This window comes from Diceros bicornis, chromosome 17 (genome assembly GCF_020826845.1).
Source record: "Diceros bicornis minor isolate mBicDic1 chromosome 17, mDicBic1.mat.cur, whole genome shotgun sequence".
Taxonomy (NCBI): Eukaryota; Metazoa; Chordata; class Mammalia; order Perissodactyla; family Rhinocerotidae; genus Diceros; species Diceros bicornis.
The window spans coordinates 7,987,687-8,011,483 of NC_080756.1; the positions used below are offsets into that span (position 1 = coordinate 7,987,687).

The following is a 23,797-nucleotide window of genomic DNA, read 5'->3' on the forward strand; positions in this document are numbered from 1 at the left end:
TTTCATTGCTTCTCTATTTTTATTCCTTTTTTTTTTTGCCCAGAATATACTTTCCACTCTTTTTTTCTCGTGGCTGGTTCCTTTGGCTAACATCATCCTCACTCCTATGTAATGATGCTTTATAAGTTCTACCCCTCCATCACTATCTATCACATGACTCTGTTTTATTTTTTTCCAAGCACTGATCAATACTTGCAATTGTCACATTGGTTTATTTAGGTATTCATTTATTTTCTCTCTCCTGGAATGTAAATTCCATGAGGAGAGGGACCTTCCTCCTTTTGTTAATTATCTACAGCTCCCAGAATAGAACATAGTAGGTACTCAATAAATATTTGTTGACATTTGAATTAGTGGTTTTCTGAAATAGATTTGAGCCACAATATACCATGAAAATTCCAGCTTATTACCCTTCCTTGGATTTGAAGTTAGGTATGGAATGAAAATATTTTCACTGCTTTTTTTCCCATTGGCATTAGGCTATGATGTTGAGTTGGATATGTTGGTGAAAAAAAACCCAGCCATCAGCACCAATGAAAGCACTGAAAATGGTTTCATCTGTTGGTATGAGTTGGCTTTGTCCCTGGGGAGAAGGCTGATATATTAGAGCCAGTCAGGATCCTGCAACGAATTGTCTTTCAGAGTCAAATTTCAGCCTGTCAAGAGGTGGAGAAAATGATTTGTGACCTGGAGAGACGGTGGATTAATATTTCTGAACAACTGTGCCCGAAACCCCCTGTAGCTACTTGTTTGTTCCACTATTAAGACCTTCCTCCCTGTGGTATAGGAAATGCTTTCCACGAAACAGCATCTTTGCTTTGTATATAGACATTTTCCCTGCTCCAAGATGGGGTTTCCCAATGAGGTGTAACGTTCATTAGCCCCTTTGGACAATGCAGTTGCTAAAACAGACTTGTGTCTTTATCTCGCAGCTTCAGTTCACAGTCAGAATGCACTGGGCGTTTGGGGGAAGCCGTGATGTATGAAGCAGAAAGAAGATTGATTTTCCACCAGGTACCTTGTACCTAGAGTAATGAGAGTGGCAAATTACTTGCTCACTGAGCAAACATGACAGGAATGTCATACAGTGAATTTATATTTATGCAAACACACTGGGGTCACGTAGGTGGGGATTCCACAAGGTGACCTTATCTCTGGAAGATATCCATCACAATTGCCACCTTGCACTGGGAAGACTACGCTCAGCAAAAGATTCATAATAGCTGCTTTAAAAAACAAATACTTCTAATGAATAATGTAATGCACATGGTACAGTAAGAAATAGGATAAATTGTGGTGCCATTTTAAAATGAGAGTCCAACTCACAGGCTATTTCTGGTGTTCATCTTGGATTTTGTGGCAGTGGAACATAAAATATCTACCTTAATAGAGTAAAAGAAATGGAGAGATTTATCCTAGTCGTTGTGGGCCTTTAGAACCTCTCATTTGGTAATGGAAAAAAATCCGTGGTTGATGGGGACGTAGATAACTTTTCTATGTTTAGGCAGTGCAATGCATAGAGAACACACGTGCTTCTCAGAATGTATGGGGCAGACAAAAAAAATTTAAAATGTCTTCAAGTGACAGAAGGAAATGATGGTAATATTCCGTTAAAACATTTCAAAATTTCCAACATAATGGTTTACACAAGTCACTTTAAAAAGCACTGCTGACGCTTTTAGCTGTAAACTGTTAAAAGAACATTAAAATGATAATAATTTTCTTTTGTTAATGAGTTTAAAAGTCTGCTGATTTCAGCAAGTAGTCCTGGATTTGGAATAATTTTTTTCTGGTTCGATATTCATTTGTTGATCATTCGTCATTTATTTTTTGAGACCCTGGTTTGTGCCTGGCACTGTGTTAAATGTAAGATACACAGAGATCAAAGGAGCTGTCCGGGTTCTCAAGCTGCTCGTTCCTAGTAACTCAGATTGTAATGTCAAATAAATCAGGAGAAAATGAACCTATTAAGCCTCGTTGTGGGGACTGAGCCCTAGAGAATGAGGTAGAACACAACATTCTGAGAGAGGTGTCCTTTATCTGCTTTTGCCCCCTCTGGTCCCCAGAGTATGGGGTGGAGTACACAGTGGGGTCCAGTTAGTCTAGATATTATAAACAACAAATGGTGACATCCTTTAACTCGATACCTTTGGGACAAGAGAATGTATACATGTTTTCTGTGGGTCATGCACCACCCTAAGTGTCTCATGTATGTTAGCTAATTTAATAATCATGCTACAGCATTGGGTAGAGTCCAACATTAGCTCAACTTTGTGGACAAGGAGACGAATGAAGAGTGGGATGAAATAACTGCCAAGGTCACACAGGCAGTTAGCGGTCAACCTGCTGTAGCCACCTCTGCTGTGCAGCCTCCAACGATCCCAGGGGCGTTTAACCTCCACCGGGGATGGGGAGGGTCAGAGGAGCCTTGGTAGAAAATAACCGAATCTATATTTTAGAATAAGAAGTAAACTCTAAAATTTACTGTGTGACGAACACACGCTTTTGTACAACTCAGATGGTGTACAGTGGAACTCAGGTGTTCATTTCTAGGACTTCTGGGACTAGTCACTAAGAACCTGGTAACACCCGCCCCTCCGTCCGCTCTGAAACTCCCTTCCTTTAGGCTCTTTGAGCCTCCTGTGCGTCCACGGTGTTCTTGCCTCATACCAGCATGTGCTGGCTTGTTGTATTCTTGCTTGGGGCCCCTAATTTTTATTCTAAGAGTCTTTTTAGCCACTTGATCTTTTAAAGTGCAGTCTCTCACTGAATTTCTAAGAAAGATTGCATCCTTTAAAAGCCTTGCAAAATGTGAGTTGTTATATGTGCTTGCTCTGCTCACTTTGCCTGCTTTCTCTGTTTATAGGAGGATGTGGCTACGATTGCTTCCTTTTGAACTGAGTGATCTTTTCCATGTGGTTTGTTACTTTTTGGGCTGCAATTAAGATTTGAATTTACTTTCGGTGGGAAGAGGCCTGACTGGGACTGGAGCTAATGACAAACTGCCCATTTGTCAGAAACATGGATACCTCCTGGCTCTGATCGCTTAGGGACATTCTGGTTGCATCATTTCATCTCCCTGACTATTGTGTGGGCTACACTAATAACAGAAATTAGCTAACACTTAGGTATTTTCTATATGTCCGGCACCATTCTGAGTGCTTCATATGTCTTAACTAATGTAATAATAAGGCTAACATTATTAGGTAGGAAGCATTATTTTCTACATTTAACAGATAAAGGACTTTCACACAAGTGGTAAGCTGTTATGGCAGACCTAGTGCTCCATCCTCCCTGCGAAACAGTTCCTGATGTGTAGGATCGAATTCAGCTTGTCCTGGGGAAAGTCAGAGAAGTCTTCTTGGAAGAGTTAATAGTTGATTTCAACGTGGCACTGATTTTTCTATTTGATCTTCTCCATGACTCTTCTAATTATTTGTTGGATATGGCAGCCCACCCAGATAACACTTATCTACTTGTGGAGTATTTATTACAAGTGGGGCCCTACTGCAAGCACTTCGTGTGTGTTAACACATTTAATCCTCACAAGTTTTTGAGAAAGGCATCATTATTTCCCCCCACTTGATAGCTGAAGAAATTGAGGCACTTGTTAATTTTGTCCAATGGCCCAAAGTTGGCAAATGTTAAAGCTGGAATTTGAATCTAGGAAATCTCGATCCTGAGTTACGTCCCCAGCATTCAGTGCTGCCATTACACTGTCATTGTCCAATAAGGTGGTCATAATTGTGGCTGAATAATGCCCAGCAGCATTCCAGTTCATGAACCACACTATTTTACACTTTGATGCTTTAAATGCCTGTAAGAGTGAACAGTGTAAAACAACAAAAGTCAAGAACAAATCTTTTTATGGACATCTCTTTCAATCAGACTGTAAGCCCCGAGTGATCAATACCAACAAGCTGACACAGATGGGGACAATTGGGATCCCAAACTAGACTTTGTCGCTACGAGGGCCTGATAATGGGATCAGGCCCAGCTTGGGTCCTGAGGGAAGGTCCATCCTGGTAGGTGAATCACGGTATCTAGTCCATAAAGCAAGAACAATATAAACCCTGCAAACTGTTTTGGAGGGCGAGAGAGGTATAAATAGGCAGTCAGCATCAGGGAAGACTGTCAGGAGGGAGCAAAGACTAGGGTTGAATTTCAGGGACAGCATTCCAGCCGGGTGGCAGGGGCAAAGCGAGGTCCTGTACAGGTGCCCAAGAGAAGGAGCCAGGCCTGGGAAAATGACAGAAGCTCAGTTTCCGGAATGGGGGACCATGAGAAAGCCAGACTGACAAATGTGGTGTGAGTCCCATGGTGTTGGGCTAGATCTCCTTAAATTTCTTATTCCAGCTGCTAGGGCTGGTCCTAATTACCAGAGAGAGGTCTGAGCCTAAAGAAGGGGGAGATGGGTTCTGACTTTGGAAAGATGCTTTCTCCTTTGGGAGACCCATATCCTCTTACCCATATCCTCTCTCAAGTAGTAACCAATTATACTATGAGGGTTATTTCTAGATTTAGGTAAGTTTCATTGGTTGTACCTACTAGATTCCTTTCTGATTGGTTCTTGAGATAGAGTGAAGACGGTATCCCTAGACATACTGCCTGCCTTACACAGGAGTAAAAATTCTGAAGGGAGAAAAGAATCGTTTATGTCAATAGTGTTATCCTTTGTCAGAAGGTGGGAATTAAGCCTGTTTAGACATGGCATAACATCAACAGTCAACTCACTGGCATGGAAGGAGGAGAGAGGTGATGCCTATAAGCCCAAATAGCTGAGTCCAAAATTATTGCTATTTACTATTAGGAACCATTATAGTTTTCTGGCATACAATTACCTTCTTAAATACATTTTAATAGAGTGGTCAGTTTTTATTCTTCCTCCCTTAAGATGGAAAGAATTAATCCAGAATCAGGTAAACAGCAAAGTTGAACTGAGGTGGAGGATGCATGCTCCCCAGATAATTCGCAAATTGGATAATGTCAAGTAGACTAAAACTTCATGGTATTATCATCTACATTTGATGTTTACACAGTGTAGTGTCAGCAGATGGTGTCAGGGGTTCTGTGAACTTGATTATTTTTATACAATTCTCAGTATGGGAGGTATAGAACTAAAGAAGAGGAATAAAGGAAAAATGTCCTCCTACGTCCTGCCATTATGTCCTCCTTCTATTTTTGCGCAAAATGGCAACGAATGTGAAAGCCAGGGACTCTTCCTCACTGTTTGTCTGGTGCATAACATGTCCACTCATATTGCTGTAGGATGCTGTGGTGGAAGGAATGGAAATTTGTGATCAGAGGACCTGGATATGTGTCCTAAAGCTATCGCTTATGGATGTGACACTATTGGGCAGCTCACTTCACCTCTCTGAGCCTCAGTTTTCTTATTCTTGAAATACACTGTTTCAGACTTAACTCTTATTACTGCATCCCATAGACTTTAGGCTAAAGCCAAATGAGACTGCTTGCCTTTCCTACTCCTTGCATCTTCCCAATTCCATGTCTTTCCCCAGATTGTTCCCTTGACTTGGCATGCTTTTCTTATCATCTGCTTATTAAGATCTTACCCATACTTCAAGGTTTAGATCAATTACTTCCTACTTCAGACCCAGGCTTAACACTTATGGAGGATATTCTTAGTGTCAGAAGTAGTGAGTATGCTCACATATATTATCTAATGCAACTACCAAAATTGTGGAGTACTGATATTCAGATAAATCTGTTTATTCTATCCTGAGTTTTTTTCAAAAGAATTTGAGAAGGCCAGAAGGTTGGGAATGTTTTATATTTTTATTTCATAGTTAGGAAAACTGGGTTGAAACAATTTGCTTTTGTTCATATAGCCAGACTTGGGTGAAGAGATGATTAGAATCTAACTCAGAATTGACTACTGGTCTGGCACTTTGTTGTATTTGTGAAAATCTTGTGAAGGTACCTTTGACTCCCTAGGTTTGGTCTGTCTCTCTAAGCCACTGTAATCCTTCATTTAATGCTCCATGAATCATTCTCTTCCTTACACAATCTGACAAATCTTACTTCATTCTGCTATTATGAGTCCTTTGAAGGAAAGAAGGAACTGGGGCTTGCTGATCTGGGTATCACTTAGCAATGTCCACCTTAGGGCCTCGTGTAAAATAAGGACTTAATAATAGCTATTTTGGATGAATACAGAGTATTTCCCCAAGCCAAACTTTGAGTAAGCAGCTGCATTTCCCTTAAGTTCGCCTGATAGCAAGTATGTCTGTGCTGACTGGTTAATAATTACTATGTACCGATGACATATGTATAGTAAACAATACTTTGACTATGTGATTTCAGGCTAAGTGTCTTTCTGAATTTAATTAAGATATGCCATTATATTCTTTTCTTTATGGAAATTAATGGAAACAAGCAATAGATCATCACAAGCTTATTTATAATCCATTTATTAGCTGAAAGATGAATTATTTTGTTTACTATGTTATCAACAAACCTTAAATTAAGAATGTACAACCTTAATCAGAACGTAGGCTCCATGTGTGCAGGCATCTTGCCTGCCATTTTCGCAGCGACATCACCAGTATTCGGAGTAACAGTCGATGTTTAGTGGTAATTGTCGCATGATCGATGAGGCTGTAGCTTTCATTCAGTGATGAACTTTGGACTCTTTAGATATTATCAGGATTAAAACTTGTAAGACACTTTCATATAGGTTGTCTCTTTTGATCTTCACAACAACCCTGTGAGGTACTTAAGGCAAGTGTTATTACCTTCATTTCACAAAAAAATCAACTGAGGCTCAAAGAGATTAAATGACTTCAGAAATCATCTACCTAAGCAGTGGCAGGTGACCAAGACTTGAATCCAGTGTTCTTACTGCAAATCCTGTGTTCTTTCTGTGCTTTCATGTAGTTGGTAGAGGATATACATGTAGAATGCAATATTGGCCAAGGCCGTCGTGTTAGACACCCTTTAAGCTGCTTTCTGGAAAGTTATACGTAATAAATTGAAGTGACTTTCACATCTGAAAGATGGTGCCACCAAGGAAGCAATGTTACTGAGTTTGTTGAAAGACTGCTGAATCGTCCTTTGAGCCTCACACTAGGAGAAAGACAAAGTACAGCCATTTCATTCTCCAGTTACTTTCTTTGACTCTTATTTATTGGCTTGTCTGAACCATAAGCTTATTTAAGGCTTCAGATTCTTACCACAGTCTTCTAAATATCCTTTAGTACTCTGCAGTTTTTGTTGCTACCAGTTGAAAAGAGCCAGCTGACTCCTTTGGTATTTTTATACTTTGTGCTTTTTTGTTTTGCTCCAGTGTTTTCCACCCAACGCGAAAGTGCAGATGCTGTGATTGCTACTTCTAGCTCGAGACATCTGCTTTTCGGTGGGTCCTTTTCTTTCTTTCGTTCCCAATTATCATCTTTATGTGCCACTGCTAAAGTATAGAGTCAGATCTTGTCCTTGCAAGAGAGAATACTCTGTTTTTAGCCTCTGGATTCTCCCATGGAAGGCAAACTGAGTTTTAAGTTGCATTTGTATACTAAACATCTTCAAATCGAAGGACCTTAAAATACTCCTAGAAGCACAGTTACTTGACATAAAAGCACTCATCTGAAGTCCGTAAATCTAGGCGCAATTTTGAATGGGCGTAAATAAGAAGCACAGAGAAAATAACTAATTCGTTTAAGGCAATTTTTGTCTTTCTGTGCTCCCTTCTTGCTTTGTTTTTTTCTGATTCCAGTCAAACAGAGTTTACACAGCCTGTGACCAGGAATTGCTGTCTGTTCTAAAACCTACCCAGGAAAATGACGGCTTAGGCCAGAGGCCACACACTGGCCGCCCACAGGCTGTGTTTGGCACGCAGAGTGTTCTTAAAAATTGCATCAATTGAGAACATTTAATTGAGAGATTTCAGATATGATTCTGGATTTCTGGCTTTTTGTGAGAAAGGGGAGGGTGTGGTTGAACAAAGCTCACGTTTCCATGTGTCATCAGTGGGCTGGAGTGGAATGGTTTCTGGAGGTGCATTCGAGGGTAAGAATGAGCCCTCTTTCACTGACTTACCTGACTGCTCCTACTGGCCCCATTGTAGGTCGATAAGCAGCTTGCTTTCTCCTTCTCTCCCTCCCTCCCTCCTTCCTTCCTTTCCTCCTTTCTTTCCTTCCTTCCTTCCTTTGTTTGTTCCATCATTTGTTCTTTCCTTCTCTCCCTCCCTTCCTCCCTTCCCTCTCTCTCAACTTCCTTCTTTCCTTCTCTTCCCTTCCCATTCCTCCCTCCCTCCCTTCTCTCCCTCTTTCCCTCCCCATCCCTTCCTTCTTCCCTCCCTTCCTCCCTCCTTCTCTTCCTTCCTTCCTTCCCTCTCTCTGTTTCTCTCTCTCTCTGCTCTCTCTTTCTCATTCTCTCTCCCTCCCTTTCTGTCTCTCTCCCTCCCTTTACCCCTCTAGTATTATATTGGTAAATAGTTAGCTAAATTTATTTCCAGATATGTATAATTTGCCCCTTTTTGAGCATTTTTAAAAAATCCATCGTTAAGGTGTATGTTTTTATAAGCCCAGAAAAGAAATATAGCATGAATTATTTTAAAGTATTCTATTTTAAAGTATGAAAAATAGGACCTTGACATCATTGTTTTCATTATCACACTTCTAATGGAAAGAATTTGGGGCCTGGAGCTATAAGACCTGATTTTGAGTTCTGGTTCTGCCACTTACTAACATTGACCTTAAACAAGTCACTAAACTTCTCTGAGCTTGTCTCCTCATCTTTGCAAAGGGGCTAATTATATCTGCCAGCCTCACGGTCATGCGTATCAGATGTGATCATGGGTGTGAAAGTTCTTAGTACACCATATGGCACTATGCAAGGGAAAGATACTTTATGAAGAAGCAGAGCTGTAGCATCTGGTTTTGCAAGGAGCTTGGAATCTGGTTACAGAGACAGGACTTACGTATAAGATGAATAAAAGTTGAAAGTATCCTTCTGCCTGCAAGGGATGGAGGCATTAAATGTTATCAGACATGAGAAAAAGTGCATGATCATCTAGTATAACCAAACTCAAAATTAAAAGGGCATATATAGCATTTCTTCCATTTATTAATTCATTTATTCCACAAATATTTATTTTGCATCGACTCTGTGACAAGAAGCATTTTAATAAGTGCTGGGGATAAAGTAGTGAAATAGAGAGCCTAGGTTCTCACTGTAGGTTCTAGTAGGGGGACGGAGGGACAATAAACAAGGAAACAAAGAGATCAACATTGTAATTTCAAATACTGTAAAGTACCATGAGGAAAATACGTATAGGTTATATGACAGAGCTGATGAGCAGAGCTGTTCCCGATATGTCCCATTATGACATACTGTCTTTTTTTCTTTATTTTTATTATGATAAAATGCACATAACATAACATTTATCATTTTAACCATTTTAAGTGTACAATTCAGTGGAATTAAGTACATTCACAATATTGTGCAACCATGACTACTATTCATTTTCAGAACTTTTTCATCATCCCAAACAGAAACTCTATACCCATTAAACAATAACTCTCCATTTCTCCCCCTGCTTAGCTACTGGTAACCACTATTGTATTTTCTGTCTTTATGAATTTGCCTATTCTAGATATCTAATATAAGTGGAATAATATAATTTTTACTTTTGTGTCTGACTTATCCCACTTAGCATGTTTACAAGGTTCGTCCATGTTGTAGCATATATCAGAATTTCATTCCTTTTTAAGGCTGAATAGTATTCCACTGTATATAAACACCACAGTGTTTATCCATTCACAATATTACCTATTTTAACATTATTTGGTAATAAGTCTAATTTGTAGAACATTTTGCAAAGCACCTTAATATCCCTTGTACATGGCAAGAAGAGCATTAACTCAGGGATTACTGGTTAAACCGTCACAAAACCGTAGTGTTATCTGACACAGTTGTTTTGTGTAATATTCTGTCTGATGCATCTTGAATTCTTGTTCCCAACAATGAAGTAATGGGATATAAATTGGGAGGAAATAAGGTCAGTAGGTTTTCAGCAAACATGAAATGACAATGGCTGTAGTGTGAACTGGTCCTACCTATGCCCCTAATGTAGGACTTGCCTCCACTCAGAGTGTTTTTGGAGCATTTTTCTAAAATAGATTCGGGTAATATCCTTCTACCACCACCTTGGGACATGATTTCACAATCTAATAAATGTCACCGCTGGGAAAATTTCTCAACATTGCACGTTTAATCACTCAACCGCTGCTTTGCAGTGTGATTGCATACTGCTGGAACGTACCTGCTCCGTGACTGAGGAAACCAAGTTCATCCATAAGGAAAATGTTAGGAGTGGAAAGAAGTGGCTGATGGCAAAGAGAAGGTAGGGTTACTGTATATTATGTGATTGATTTTATTCAGAAAAGGAAGTCCCAGATATTGGGAAGGGTAAAAAAGTGAGATTTAAAAAGGAGCTGAAATATCGTTGCAAAAGGAACAATCCAGAAAGCAATCTATGACAGAGGCTTACTGTAGACTGAGGTTTATAACATATAGCAGTTGCTGCTTTGATTCTAAATCAGTTGAGTTCTCAGTTGCTTAAGCTATTGACTGAAAGCTGAGTATTGTACTTTGCTATATGAAAGTCTGGTAATGTTCCCCTCTTCCCTCAAAAGGAGCTGATTAAGATATATGAAGTTATGCACAAGTATTGAACACATACGAGGAGTGTGTATACAGTGTAGTTATAAGAATGCACATGTCCCAGCGTCACTGTCTCTTTCATTGTGCATTGTGAAGTTGTTGTGCTTGGAGTTTAATGCTTGTACACAGGGTTGTCCAAAAATCTTGCTCAAACTATTATTCTTAGCAAACTGCGAACTCTAGTGAACTTGATTAAGCAGCCTCTTCTCTTTTCGTGGGTTTCTTCTGAGGACGTAGAATGGCATGCCTTTCAACATGTAGCTGTCACTGTCTTTCTCATGGTGTATTTGCTTTTATAATTTTTGATGGTGAGGTTGAAATGTGTTAATGTTGGTGCCTTTTGGGGGATGGTTATATGAGGCAAGCCTTCAGATATACAACTTCAGCATTTCAGTTCACTTACCTCTGAGAAGGTTCTGTGTTGAGGGGAGGGTCTATGTGGCAATGGTTTATTGGTAAAGCTGTCTTTCTCTTCTGAATGTATGCTGTTAACTAGCTAGTGTTTGATGACATATTGGCCATACAGGATGACTGAATTGTCAGAGAGAAGAATCCCTCATACCCATAGCTGTAGCCACAGTGAGAATATATGTCCCTGCACCACAAATTTTATACTAACAAAGAACCCTTAAAGGTTAATTTTTTCATCATTCTCACTTATTCTTTTGCTCCTTTGCTAGCATGAAGGAGAAGGAGCTGGGTTGGAGTGGATTTCTTCTGTGGCCTCATTTCCCAAGAGAACAGGACACTAGAGTGAAAGGAATAAAAGTATTTAACTAGTCCCAGTGGTAATAGAGGAGACAAATAGTTAGAGCTTATTTCCTGACCATAAATTATTTGCTTTAATAACTATAAAAGTTCTATTGAAAAAAGAAAGAAAATATTTTGTTACGAACCCTCTACATGGAACTTAGAAGTTACATGCAGAGCTGGCTCTGTTTTTGCCATACATAATCACAAAGTCAGATGCTAGGTTTGTCATTAGCCACCTATAAAAGGGTGCATGTGATTGGAAATTTTCTTTCTTCTCGTATTTAGTCATACTTCACTCAACAGTTGTGAAAAGTAGCCATCTCTATATCGTTCAGGAGGGGGTGCTTTGTGGGTTTTTGTACTGCCTATCTCCTCCCACCTATTTCTAACTACATTGTGACATAGCATAGTCATTACTGTAAGAGGGTGGGAGGAGATAAATCTAAATTTTTTTAGTTGTTGACATTTTTGCCCAAAGTTTTTGTAGGAGAGGAGATCGAATATAAGATGAGGTTTTGTGTTGTCTAGATTTCAATTATCCAGCCCTCTCCTTTATAAACATCACCAATGTACCATCATTTGGTGGTACACATACATTTTATGTTAAATTGTCTAAGCTAGGTTTATTTCAAATTAAATAGCTTTATCACATTTTAAAGTTTAGCTCAGTTACATTCAAATTTGCTTATGGCTTATTGTTTGACATCATATTTTGCTTGTTACAGGTGGTTCAGTATGAAATCTCACTTGGATCATACCATATAACCATACTGCCTTTTGTTTATTTTTTTCTGTGGGAAGAACAGATTTGGGTCCTGGAAATGATAGTTCATAATTTGAAAAAAATCAGTAAACAAATGGTAAGGATAGCGGCACTGAATACAAAACAGAAATGCAGAGAAAGTATGTAGTTTAATATTGTGAAGTGCAAAGAGATATGAAATTTAAATCTAATGGATAAACTACCCTCAAACTATTTACAGCTTCCGGGAAAGGAGTAAAATGCCCCAAGAGGGCGTGTAAGAATGAAGGGTGTGTCTTTAGTCCTGTCTTCTTGATGCCTTGTGGTGCTTATAAGACAGATGTGCAGATCAGTTAACTGGTTATTCCTTGTTGAATGAAGAAGGTAATCACAGGAGAATTTTAAATGAATACCATATCATAGCTAGCATTCATAGATTGCTTACTATGTGTCAGGATCTGTGCTTAGTACTTTATATAAGTTAGCTCATTTACCATCCCAACAGCTCTTTGAGGCAGGTGTTGTTATTATCCACATATTATGGAAGAAGAAACTGGAGCTTTGCGAAGTTAACTAACAGATCTCTAATAGCTAGTATATAGCTAAATCTCAACCCTACACATCTGACTTCAAATCTCATGCTCTTAATTGCCATATTAGACTAAATTTGCTACAATTTTAACCAGAATAAACAACTCAAGATCATGTCAATTGGCCAGCAGAACTGCAGCCAAATTGAAGAAGTAGTTTCTAGTCATTTCTTCTTGGGTCTGTGTGCAGAAAACAGTCAATCAAAAAACAAATGAAAATTTCATTATTTTAGAGTCTACCATCCTCTATGAAATTCTAAGCTTGTTTTTCTTTAGACAAGCATGCTTCCACATAGAAGTCAATGTCAGTTTCTTGCTTAAAATAATATAATTGAAAACGAGAGTTGGCAGATTTGGCAACTAAAATTACAGGACACCCAGTTAAATGTGAATTTCAGGTAAATATGATAAGGGGTTAATTTCCAAAATATATAAGGAACTTCTACAACCCAACAGCACCAAAGAAAAAAAGGTTAAAAAATGGGCAGAGGACCTGAATAGCTGTTTTTCGAAAGAAAACATACAAGTGGCCAACGGGTATATGAAAAGCTGCTCGACATCATTAATTATTAGGGAAATGCAAATCAAAACCACAATGAGATATCATCTCATACCTGTTAGGATGGTTGTTATCAAAGATCCAAAAGATAAGTGTTAGTGAGTATGTGGGGAAATCGGAACTCTTGTACACTGTTGGTAGGAATGTAAAATGGTACAACCATTATGGAAAACAATATGGAGGTCCCTCAAAAAATCAGAACTAGAACTACCATATGATCCAGGAATCCCACTCCTGGGTATGTATCCAAAAGAATTGAAATCAGGATATCGAAGAGATGTCTGCACTCCCATGTTCATTACAGCATTATTCACAATAGCCGAAATATGAAAACCACTCAAATGTCCATCCACAGTTGAATGGATAAAGAAAATGTGGCATACACATACAACAGAATATTATTTATCCTTAATAAAGAGGGCAATCCTGCCATTTGTGACAACATGGATGGACCTGACCTAGAAGACATTATGCTAAGTGAAATAAGTCAGTCACAGAGGGATAAATATTGCATGATTTTGGTTATATGAGGTATCTAAAATAGTTAATCTTAAAGAAGCAAAAATTAGAATGGTGGTTGCCAGGGGATAGGAGGAGGAGGAAATGGGGTGTTGTTCAATGGATATAAAGTTACAGTTATAGAAGATGAATAAGTTCTAGAGATCTGCTGTAAATATAGTGCATATAGTTAACGATATGGTGTTGTGCATTTAGAAATTTGTTAAGAGTATAGATTTCGTGTTAAGTGTTCACACACAAACACACAGCACAGGGACACAAGGAAACTTTTGGAGGTGGTGGATATGTGTATACCTTGATTGTGGTAATAGTATGATGAGTGTTCGCGTGTCCAAATGCATCAAATTGTATACATTAAATCTGTGCAGTATTTTGTACATCAATTATATCTCAATAAACCTCTAAAAAAAAGAGATAAATTCCAATTTAAATTGGCATCCTGTATTTTGTCTGACAACCCTAACTCAGGTTGCCACTTCTTGGGTCTAGTCTCAATAGATTGGTGTCTGGTAGACATTGGACACTTAATTCTGAAAGTTTTAACTCACCTTTCAGCAGACCATGTGGTGTAAATAAATGATAAAAGGTGCATCATTTAAAGATTGATCGCTTTATAGCCCATAGGGCACAGTAATGGGATAAACAGTGTTTCCTTTATCCAGTATCATGGCAATGAGGTGATTTCCTTTTGATAATTTTCTAGATAACTGAGAGCTAGCACTTCATTTTAGCTTTTTCTGGTGCACACATGTCTAAAATGCACCACTTACTTTTGGGACTCATTACAGAGTATGTGGAGCCTTGTTTAACCATTGCTGAGGTGAAGATTGAGCCAGTAGGCAGAAGATCCGGATTCAAGACTCTCTTCTGCCACTTATTACTTGTTTTCAGATTATTCTTTCAGAGTCTACATGTAATCTGAGAATATTAATACATGCAGAGCTTAGTTCAGAGTTATCATGAGGACTCAATGATATCTTGAACGAGCCAGTACATTTTAAGCCAGTACGTTTGAAACTGTAAAAACGTACATAGTAATATTAATAACTTCAGTTAGCATGCTGTGCTCCATGTATCTCTAGAGGCATTTGAGGAGTATACTTAATTATCCTAGAATTCTGTGCATTTATAGATTTGACAGGTATTCTCTGATATCCTGGTATCAATATTCATTTTGCAGAGCCATCAGAAGACTCTGTAAATTAGCCCTGCTTCCATTTTTAGCCTGTTGCTTCATATTCTTACATTTTAATTCTGTAGACTTAGGATAAATTTCTAAAAGTAGGTTCATTTCTCACCTATGATTAAAACACTTGAGCTCTTTTATTTGTTGCTCAGACTTTTTATTTCCCATTCATTTCCATCCAGGCTATGTTCCAGATATTGTTAATAATATATAATAATAGCTACAGTTTGAGTGTCTCTTCTATGATGGCTTTGTGTTAGATGCTTTATATACATTGTATTTATTCCTTACAGCAATCCTACCAATATCTAATAGTATTCATGCATTCCGTATGTGGGCATTGAGGCTCAAAGTTGTTAAGTAAACTTGACAAATTCATTTAACTAATATGTGTTGGAGCCAAGTTCACGCTCAGGCAGGTATTTCTGACTTAGGAGCCCATGCTCTGAGAGAAGGACCTTTGAAGAAATAGTAACACCTCTGGTTTATTATATATCTTTCTTTTATTAAGTTCAAACTGTCACATGGTTTCTTGTTTATTATAATAACATTCCTGTTTGAGAAAATAGGTGACATTCCCATTTTATAGATAGAAAAGGAGGGAAAGTGATTCAGATGTAATAACAGATGCATGGTTTGCAGTTTAGGTTAGCCCTGATCATTTCAGGGGTCTTCCTAGTGCTCTCGTAAATCTTAAATGATTGCCTTACAGCCTTTTTGTCTGTTTGAGGTATTAGAGCTTGGAGCTCTAGAATATCGTATGTTTCAGGAGAAATAATTTAAATGATAATACATTTCTATTTCGTATCATTGCGTTCTCTAGATGGCAAAGGCATTTGTACAAAATCAGCACTTTGGCTATATGTTACTAGGCATAAAAGAAAAGCGCTCCTGGGTTTTTGTACTCACAAAATTGCAGTATTGTGGGGAAATGAATGGAAGTATAACATTTGGATGAAGGAAGGTGGTAATTGTGGTTCTTAACTGAGGCTTGTGTTTGCTGCCAGGCAGTCCTTAGGAACCAATGGAGCTTTCTTGGCTAAATCTCCAGGGTTGACTTCTTAACTGAACAGAATCCGAAAGGTAGATTCATCGCAAAACACTGATGTATGTATCAAAAAAACAAAAATGAAGATTTTTAAAAGCAATTGTTTCAATTCAGAAAGAGTTGAAAAACTGATTTAGATTCTGAAGCCTTGTTTTGAAGTTACTTAAGAAAATGTCTGCTAATTGCACTAATCATATGGCTGACAGATGAAAATGCAAAAATATGACGTTTTGATGATGATTTACAAGATGGGAGGTCCAGATTCTAGTTGGTTAACAGGGAGGTTCTAATTCAAATAATGTACTTGGTAAGTGTGGCTTGAAATACTATATTGGGTATGTGATATAAAATGAAAACAAAATGAATGGCAATAATAAAAATCACTAGGATCAGCCACCTCAGCTTTTGGATGATATAACACACAATGTTGGTAGAATTACATGATTATCTCTTAAATTTGTTACTATATATTCTTATATTTACAAATACATACATACATGAGTCCCTTAGACTTTAATACACAACTATATCTACTTAGTCTTTTTCTGTCTATCTATCCGTTTATCCATCCATCCATCCATCCTCAATGCTGATATCACTACCTACCTCAAAGATAATTGCTATTTCAGTAAATAACTTGGATATAGTAGGTACACTTATAGCATTTATCATAAAATGCTAGTCCAGTTGGACATTATTGTTGGATAACACTAATAATGAAGTGAAACTCATGACTCTAGATGTCCTATTTAGTAGGATTATTCCAATAACCTATCAGCAAACAAAGATGATTTAGTTTTGGAAGATACATTTGTTTCTATATAAAATGTGGAAATTAAAAGTAATAATGCTGAATAATAACTTATACTCGTAGAACATAAAAGTTTACAAGAACTTTAATCTTCATAGTCTACCCTCTTTAACTTTTCTCTTCCTCTGCCTCTTTCCCATCGCCTTCTTCAAGTCTCTCTAGCTACCATTCTATCTTTACTTCCCTTCTCTTCATGCTTCTTCAAAGAGTAATCTAGTATGTTTCCATCTTCTCATCTCTCACTCAGCCGTCTTCTCACTTCATCTTGTATCCCTCCACCAATATGTACAGTGCTCTTGCCTTTGGCATTCCTAGCTGCTGAATATTTAATTGTTTAAATTAAAAGAAGTAATGAAACTTCTCCATTAAAAAGGATTCCTCTCTTTTTTTCTGATTATAAAATCAATACACTCATTCTTTCATTGAATGTATATTGACGTTCTATGATGTAGGTATTGTTCTATATGCTGGAGTGGTGATTAATAGATGGGATCTACCCTCATGGAAATGACATTTTAATGGAAAGAAGAAGAAAATAAACACTTAAATGTGTAAATAAGTGAATAAGATAATTTAAAATTGTAATAAATGCAGAAAATACTATAGGATACTGGGAGCAAGAGAGACTGTGGAGTGGGTTTCTCTGGACTCTGGAGGGCAGGGTGGCAAGGAGCACTCTCTGTGGAGGTGATGGTAAACAGAAGCTCACCACGCAAAGACAGGAGGGAGAGCCTTCATGGCAGAGCAAACATTTGGTGTAAGGTCTAGAATGAGCTTGGCAGAAGTGACAGAGGGAAGGCCAATGTGGCTGAAGTGTAAGGAAGGAGGGAAACACTGTGAAGTGAGGTCAGGGAGGTCGAGGGGGGAGATAATGTTGAGCCTCCTCTCCAGTAAGAAATTGAGATTTACTCTCATTTCAATTGGTAGGTAAATTCTGGGATGTTAAGCAAGGGTAGGGTGGAGTAATGTGATCTGATTTACATTTTATAAAGTTCATTCTGGTCCCTCTGAGGAGACAAGGAACTTGCCTTACCAATTAGAGCGTTCTACCTCAAGGGTAGATTCCTGCACTAAGTTCCGTCGTTCACGTCTACACCATTGTACTTCATTAACATCAGGTTGGTATGAATATTAGATCGATGTAGAGAAATGTCCTAAAAACACTTGTACATATATTGCCTTATACAGCCTTCATTTCTGCAGAAGGGCCGTAAACTCCAGGAGAGGCCAGGTGGTTGGATTCTAGGCCCCAGTTTTTATTTCCATTGTATGTAAGACTCCCTCCTTTTCCTCTTCCGTCTTCCCTTCTTTAGACCAGTTAAACTTACTTTCTGTTTTTATGGGGAAATGATTTTTCTAGTAGCATAATAGTTTTCAATTCTTGCTTAGTTACAATGAAATGGACTTTTAACATTGGTGGGGAGGTGAAAGGTTTTAAAATCATCCCAAACTCTAAATCTCAGTGAATATAACTGAAACTTGTAATATAGAAGAGAAGACTGGGAGAAAGTCTGAAGATTTAATTGTCAGTCTTCTGCTTTGACAACTTTTCACTTCAACGTCCTGCCTGCCAAGGTTACCATTTCTCAGTTATCCTGTTTCCCTTGTGCTCCTTGCAAGCTGCTGCTGCTTGGGGAGCAATTTCAAGGTTTCATCCTCCGTCTGTATTTACCCTTCAGTTTCCAGTTTCTTCTTCCTTCAGCTTTTGCTGTTAGAAAATTCACTTAAATTTTGCTGTTTTTACAGATGAATGTGACAATTCTGAAAGTGCATTCAGCCCTTGACTGTGGTGGAAATTGGTAAACTGAGACCTGGTGGTTAGCTCATTGAGTGAGAAGCGATTGCCCTCTCCCTCTGGGCTCTCACGCAAGCTCAAGAAGAAATGGACCATTCAGCTTTTTTCCTTCGGGTTTTCTTCTTTGCTATTGCCCCTTTGTGGGAAATCCTCCATCACTCCATTACACTTCAGTTTGCTCAAACTTGATTGTTATCTAAAAATCGGTTAGAATAGAATACATTACAGCCTGGATCTCTCTCATCTCTTTGTCTTCTTTTCCAGTTTGCCCTTTCTTGTCTCCTCTTCCCTCACCCTTTTCTCACTTTCCTCTTCCCGTTTGTCCTTTCCTGATTTCATCCTAAAGAAATGACACATAAGTGCTTCCTCCTCACATTGACAGCTATACAATATATTTGGCTCTAAGGCACCACCAACATTCAATACTCATTTACCAGCTATTAAGATGAACCTTGGGCAAGGCCCTAGGTATTCACAAATGTATGGAGCATAGTCCCTATCTTTAGGAATCTTATATGAGCATGAGGGATGGAGATAAGCAAATGGAAAATTATAATATAGTGTGGCAAGTGGCTGGTACCCATAAAGAAGGTATTGTTCGACATGGCCTTGAGCAAATACTGTAGGAGGAATTCTAACCTGCACCCTGACCAATGACTAGAAACTAGCATTTTTAAGAGTGGATGGGGAATGTGGTGGGTGACTGATATGTTTCTGGTGACATGGAGGTGAGATTTAGCTGAAAGCCACTGAGGAAATTTAGTAGAGTTAAAATATTGACTATGAGTGTGTATGGAGAGAGAGATGGGGAGGGATGGCATAAAACAAGATTAGAGTCATAAAGAGTCAAAGTTTTTTTTTTTTTTTTTTTTTTTTTTTTTTTTTTGTGAGGAGATCAGCCCTGAGCTAACATCCGCCAATCCTCCTCTTTTTTTGCTGAGGAAGACGGCCCTGGGCTAACATCTGTGCCTATCTTCCTCCACTTTATATGGGACGCCGCCACAGCATGGCTTACCAAGCAGTGCGTCGGTGCGCGCCCGGGATCCGAACCAGCGAACCCCGGGCCGCCGCAGCGGAGCGCGCGCACTTAACCGCTTGCGCCACCGGGCCGGCCCCTTTTTTTTTTTTTTTTTTTTTTACACTAATATAGGTTTTTAATATCTTGCTAAGGGTTATGGCCTTTTTTCCCCTGAATGTTAGAGGGGAATCATGTGAAGGTTTTAATTGTACGAAGAGCGTCTCAAGGTCATAGTTACATATTTGGCTATAGTATGGAGAATGCCTTGCATTCAGTCAACAGTATTTGTCAGGCACTTACTAAGTACTAAATACTGCAAATATAGTCATGAAAAAGGCAGACACAGCTCCAGGGGGATGGCAATATTGGCAGCAGGAAGTCCAGTTAGTAGGCTGTGGCCCGTGAGAAATTTTGGTGGTCTGAACTGCAGTATTGCAGTGGGGATTGTGTACATTGAAGAGATAGTCAGGAAGTCATATGCCCAGAAGATGGTAGCTGACTGGATGGCGCTGGGGATGGTATAAGAGGGAGAAAGCAGGGGTCTTCACAGACTTCCAAATGTTGACCTGCATTCTCCTTCCTTTCTTTGTTTGACAGCCTGGTGACATTGTGGGTGTTTCCAATTCCATGTGTCTAGCTATCAATTTGACCAGCTGTCAGTTCTGTCATTCCATTTGGTGGGTGCACAATAGTATAGGAAATACAATGGGTCATTGACCTTGTAAGAGAGGACATTTGCTATGGGAAAGCTATTATAAAGAATTATGCTAAGCAGCTCTTCTTGTCAGATGAGTTTTGCTAAACTGTTCATTCTGTTATATGATATGCGGTACAATAACATTGCAGGGATTGGATGTAGAAGAGGAGGCAGGATGGTTGAAAAGTAGAGAATCTCATAACAAAAGAAAAAGTTTGAGAATCTCCTAACAAAACTAGTAGTAAGAGTGCAGAGAGAAAACAAAGGCAATAGAATGGAAGATTTAAAACAGGCATTTGGTTTACTGAGAGAAAATATTAAACCAGATTATTTCTCTAAGAGGCTTCCTGAGGACAATTAATATCCTGTGTTACTCTGTGGAAAAAGGTTTCTGGAAAATGCCTTTTATTAAAAAGAATCTGGTTAAATTTGTTGAACTGAGAATTTTACAAATATATTTGCCCCTTTTGTTTTTCATTAATACTGTATCAACATTCCGTGGAAGTGATGCCTCACAGAACATGCCTAGGGAAATGCTGGTCTAACCAAGTAATGATCACAGTAATGGTTAACATTTATTATCTTCTATGCCTGGTGTTGAACTCTTTGCATAGACTATCTCATTTAGTCTTCATACCAACAACACTGTGAGATGGATATTATTATTGTCCTCATTTTACTGACAACAAATATACTCCAAGTTTTAAGTAATTTGCTCAAAGTCATATAGCCAGTAGGCAGGAAGCCAAATTTTAAACCGAACAATCTAAAAGGTCAAACACCTATTCTTTTGTACCTTATTTTGACTTGTGACAAGACCAAGGTCTGTGAAGGAATTGCAGCTTTTGGTGCCACTGAAACTCCCTTCAATCATCTCATGAATGGGCCTGGCCTCTCATGCACTCAAGGACTAAACATAGCATCCAAATGACTGAACGTTCTTTACCTCATCATCATTGAGCCCCATACATGCTAACCAGTGGGCCAGGCATTTCACATTCCTCGTCCCATATTACAGAAGGAGAGAGTGAAGCAGGAGACCCAGAAACTTGTACAGGATCACACAATTAGAAGCCGGTAGAGCCTGGACTCAAATGCAGACAGTCTGACTCAGAAGTGAGTCCATGTTCTTACTCGTGCAGTGCTGCCTCCCCAACATCTGAATTAGTGTGCACAGCAGCCCCAGGCAAAGAAATGTTGACATTTATCTATATTAAAATATATAATATATTAATTAATTGTCATGCATTTATCCAAAGACTCTTCTTCAAAACTGTACAGCTGGTATTGCTACCATGAGTCATATTTTTGGAGATGAAATGTTTTGAAAGTAAGGGTGTAAGGGAAAAGATAACTTAGAGAATTGAAGAGGAAGAGGATTCAGGCTAGGTCAGGAAGTGACCTCACACACTTGCAGTAGAGCCAAGGCAAGAATCTGTAGGTCAAACAAGAATGGAATTCAGTGTAGGATCTGAATCTGAGAAGGCACTGGCTGATGGGCATGTATTTTATCTCCTTCATAAATACATGCAGGTGGATTATATTTTATATCAATTTTGCTTACTCTTTAGCAATGTATTGTAGTTAACGTAAGGATTTTAGAAGGAATTTTCACTCTATCGTTAAACGTGACCTCAGCCAAATTTCCAAATTTCATCATCAATGAAATGGGAAGGGATCTACCAACATCCCAAATTTGTTCTGAAGAACAATTGAAATAATGTGTAAAGTGCTAGAGAAAGTAGATGTTGAACTTTTATTATAGGTAGCTATTATTTTATTATAACAGTTCTTTGCTTTCCTGAGTTTTGCGGGCTCAACTTGAAAATGTGAACTTGGTATTTTTCATTCTGCTTTTCCATTTTTCTCCTACTTCTGGTAAAGTACAGCACAGTGGATTCCAACAATATTAAAACATCTGTGTGTCTCCAGTAGTAGTGTTGTTCAATAAGGAAGCTGTTGTACCAGGCGACTTTTTTTGAAAGCACATTAGAAATAATAGATTTGAAGTGACTTTATTCTGTGCAGCAGTTCATCTAACACATTTTATCTAAACTGTTTACCCTGACCATTTGACTTGGCGTTGAACAAGGAATCTTTAAAAAACAAGTAAAATAAATCACTTGTTTAAAGATTATTCAAACACTTGTGCCTTGGATTTTCTGAATAAGTTAAATCTATACGGAGGGAAAATGGTAATGTTTCTCAGTTGATTTAGGCTATTGTTAAGTGAATGAAGACTGACCGAGGCAGGGCCTCTCATTTCTTGTATCATATCAAGGAACTTTATTTGAAAAACTTTGTATTTTTTCTGTTCAGAGTTTATATACAGTGAACAGCATTTTAAATACAAGAAATGCAATTTTCAGGTGTTAAGGTGTCATGGGAAACTTTAAATGTAGCACAGTTATAATGGAAAAGCAATGCTTTCACATACTTAGGATTTTTATTATTTTTTATTTGCAGGATGAGTAAGAGATACTTACAGAAAGCAACAAAAGGAAAACTGCTAATAATAATATTTATTGTAACCTTGTGGGGGAAAGTTGTATCCAGTGCAAACCATCATAAAGGTAAGCTCTTCTGCTTTCTTTCTCAGCTCTCTGTGGAAGGTGCCTCCGTCTAACGCAGGCATTGTGTTCTGTCTTCACTGGTCTGTTAATTTTACTAGATATGAGTCCCTTGTGGCACTTCTCTTTAAGTAAAAATGCAGAGAGAGTTATCCTTAATATGGCTTTGATAGGGGAAGCATGATTATTTAAATGTTTCTAGGATTATTGCCACTTCTGCAAATAGTGTTCGAAGAGTATGGAATCCTGACTCTGCCTTTCCATTGTCATTTCCATTTTAAGATAGTGAGGTTAAAAAGTGGAGTTGACGTGTAATAAAGATGAGTTTTAGATTGTCCTCATCCTTGTAAGGAAAGCACCTTTAATGATATGTATCTTAATAATGAGTGTATATGTAAATTTCCCTTCAGTGCCTTTGGTGGATCATTTTTCTCCATGTCAGAGTACCTCTTTGACCACCGTTTGGACTCTACCCCTAGTATGATATTTAGCAAGCTCAATTCTGCCATAGAACAGAGTGAGAATATTTGTTTTATATACATGTGTTAAGCTTGACAGCTCAAAATTATGCCCTGTTTTTTTTCCTGAGTATAACTTGGTATAATGAATAACTACCTTTTCCAAGTGAATTAAAAAGGGGCTATATCTGAACTGTCTCTACCATAATCAAGTATTCATAACCCGAAAGGTCATTTTAGATTTTTCTGTGAAATAAGATTTTACAATTTAATTCTCAGTCCTCTGTACAGTCTAGACACTAGCAGCTTACCATATTATTTTATTTTTGGGTGAAGAAGGAGTTAAGACTGCCTTGAATTCTGTAACA

The 23,797-nt window shown here is 38.3% G+C and overlaps 1 protein-coding gene across 1 annotated transcript in view; it reads left to right on the forward strand.

Annotated features, from left to right (window-relative positions):
• The window catches only part of TAFA2 (TAFA chemokine like family member 2), a 406,461-nt gene that overhangs the window by 257,952 nt on the left and 124,712 nt on the right, over positions 1 to 23,797 (forward strand). Inside the window, exon 2 of the mRNA XM_058557753.1 lies at positions 22,868 to 22,974. Coding sequence (XP_058413736.1) covers positions 22,869 to 22,974 — 106 coding nt within the window. The 5' untranslated portion in view covers position 22,868. The remainder of the gene's footprint in view (positions 1 to 22,867; positions 22,975 to 23,797) is intronic.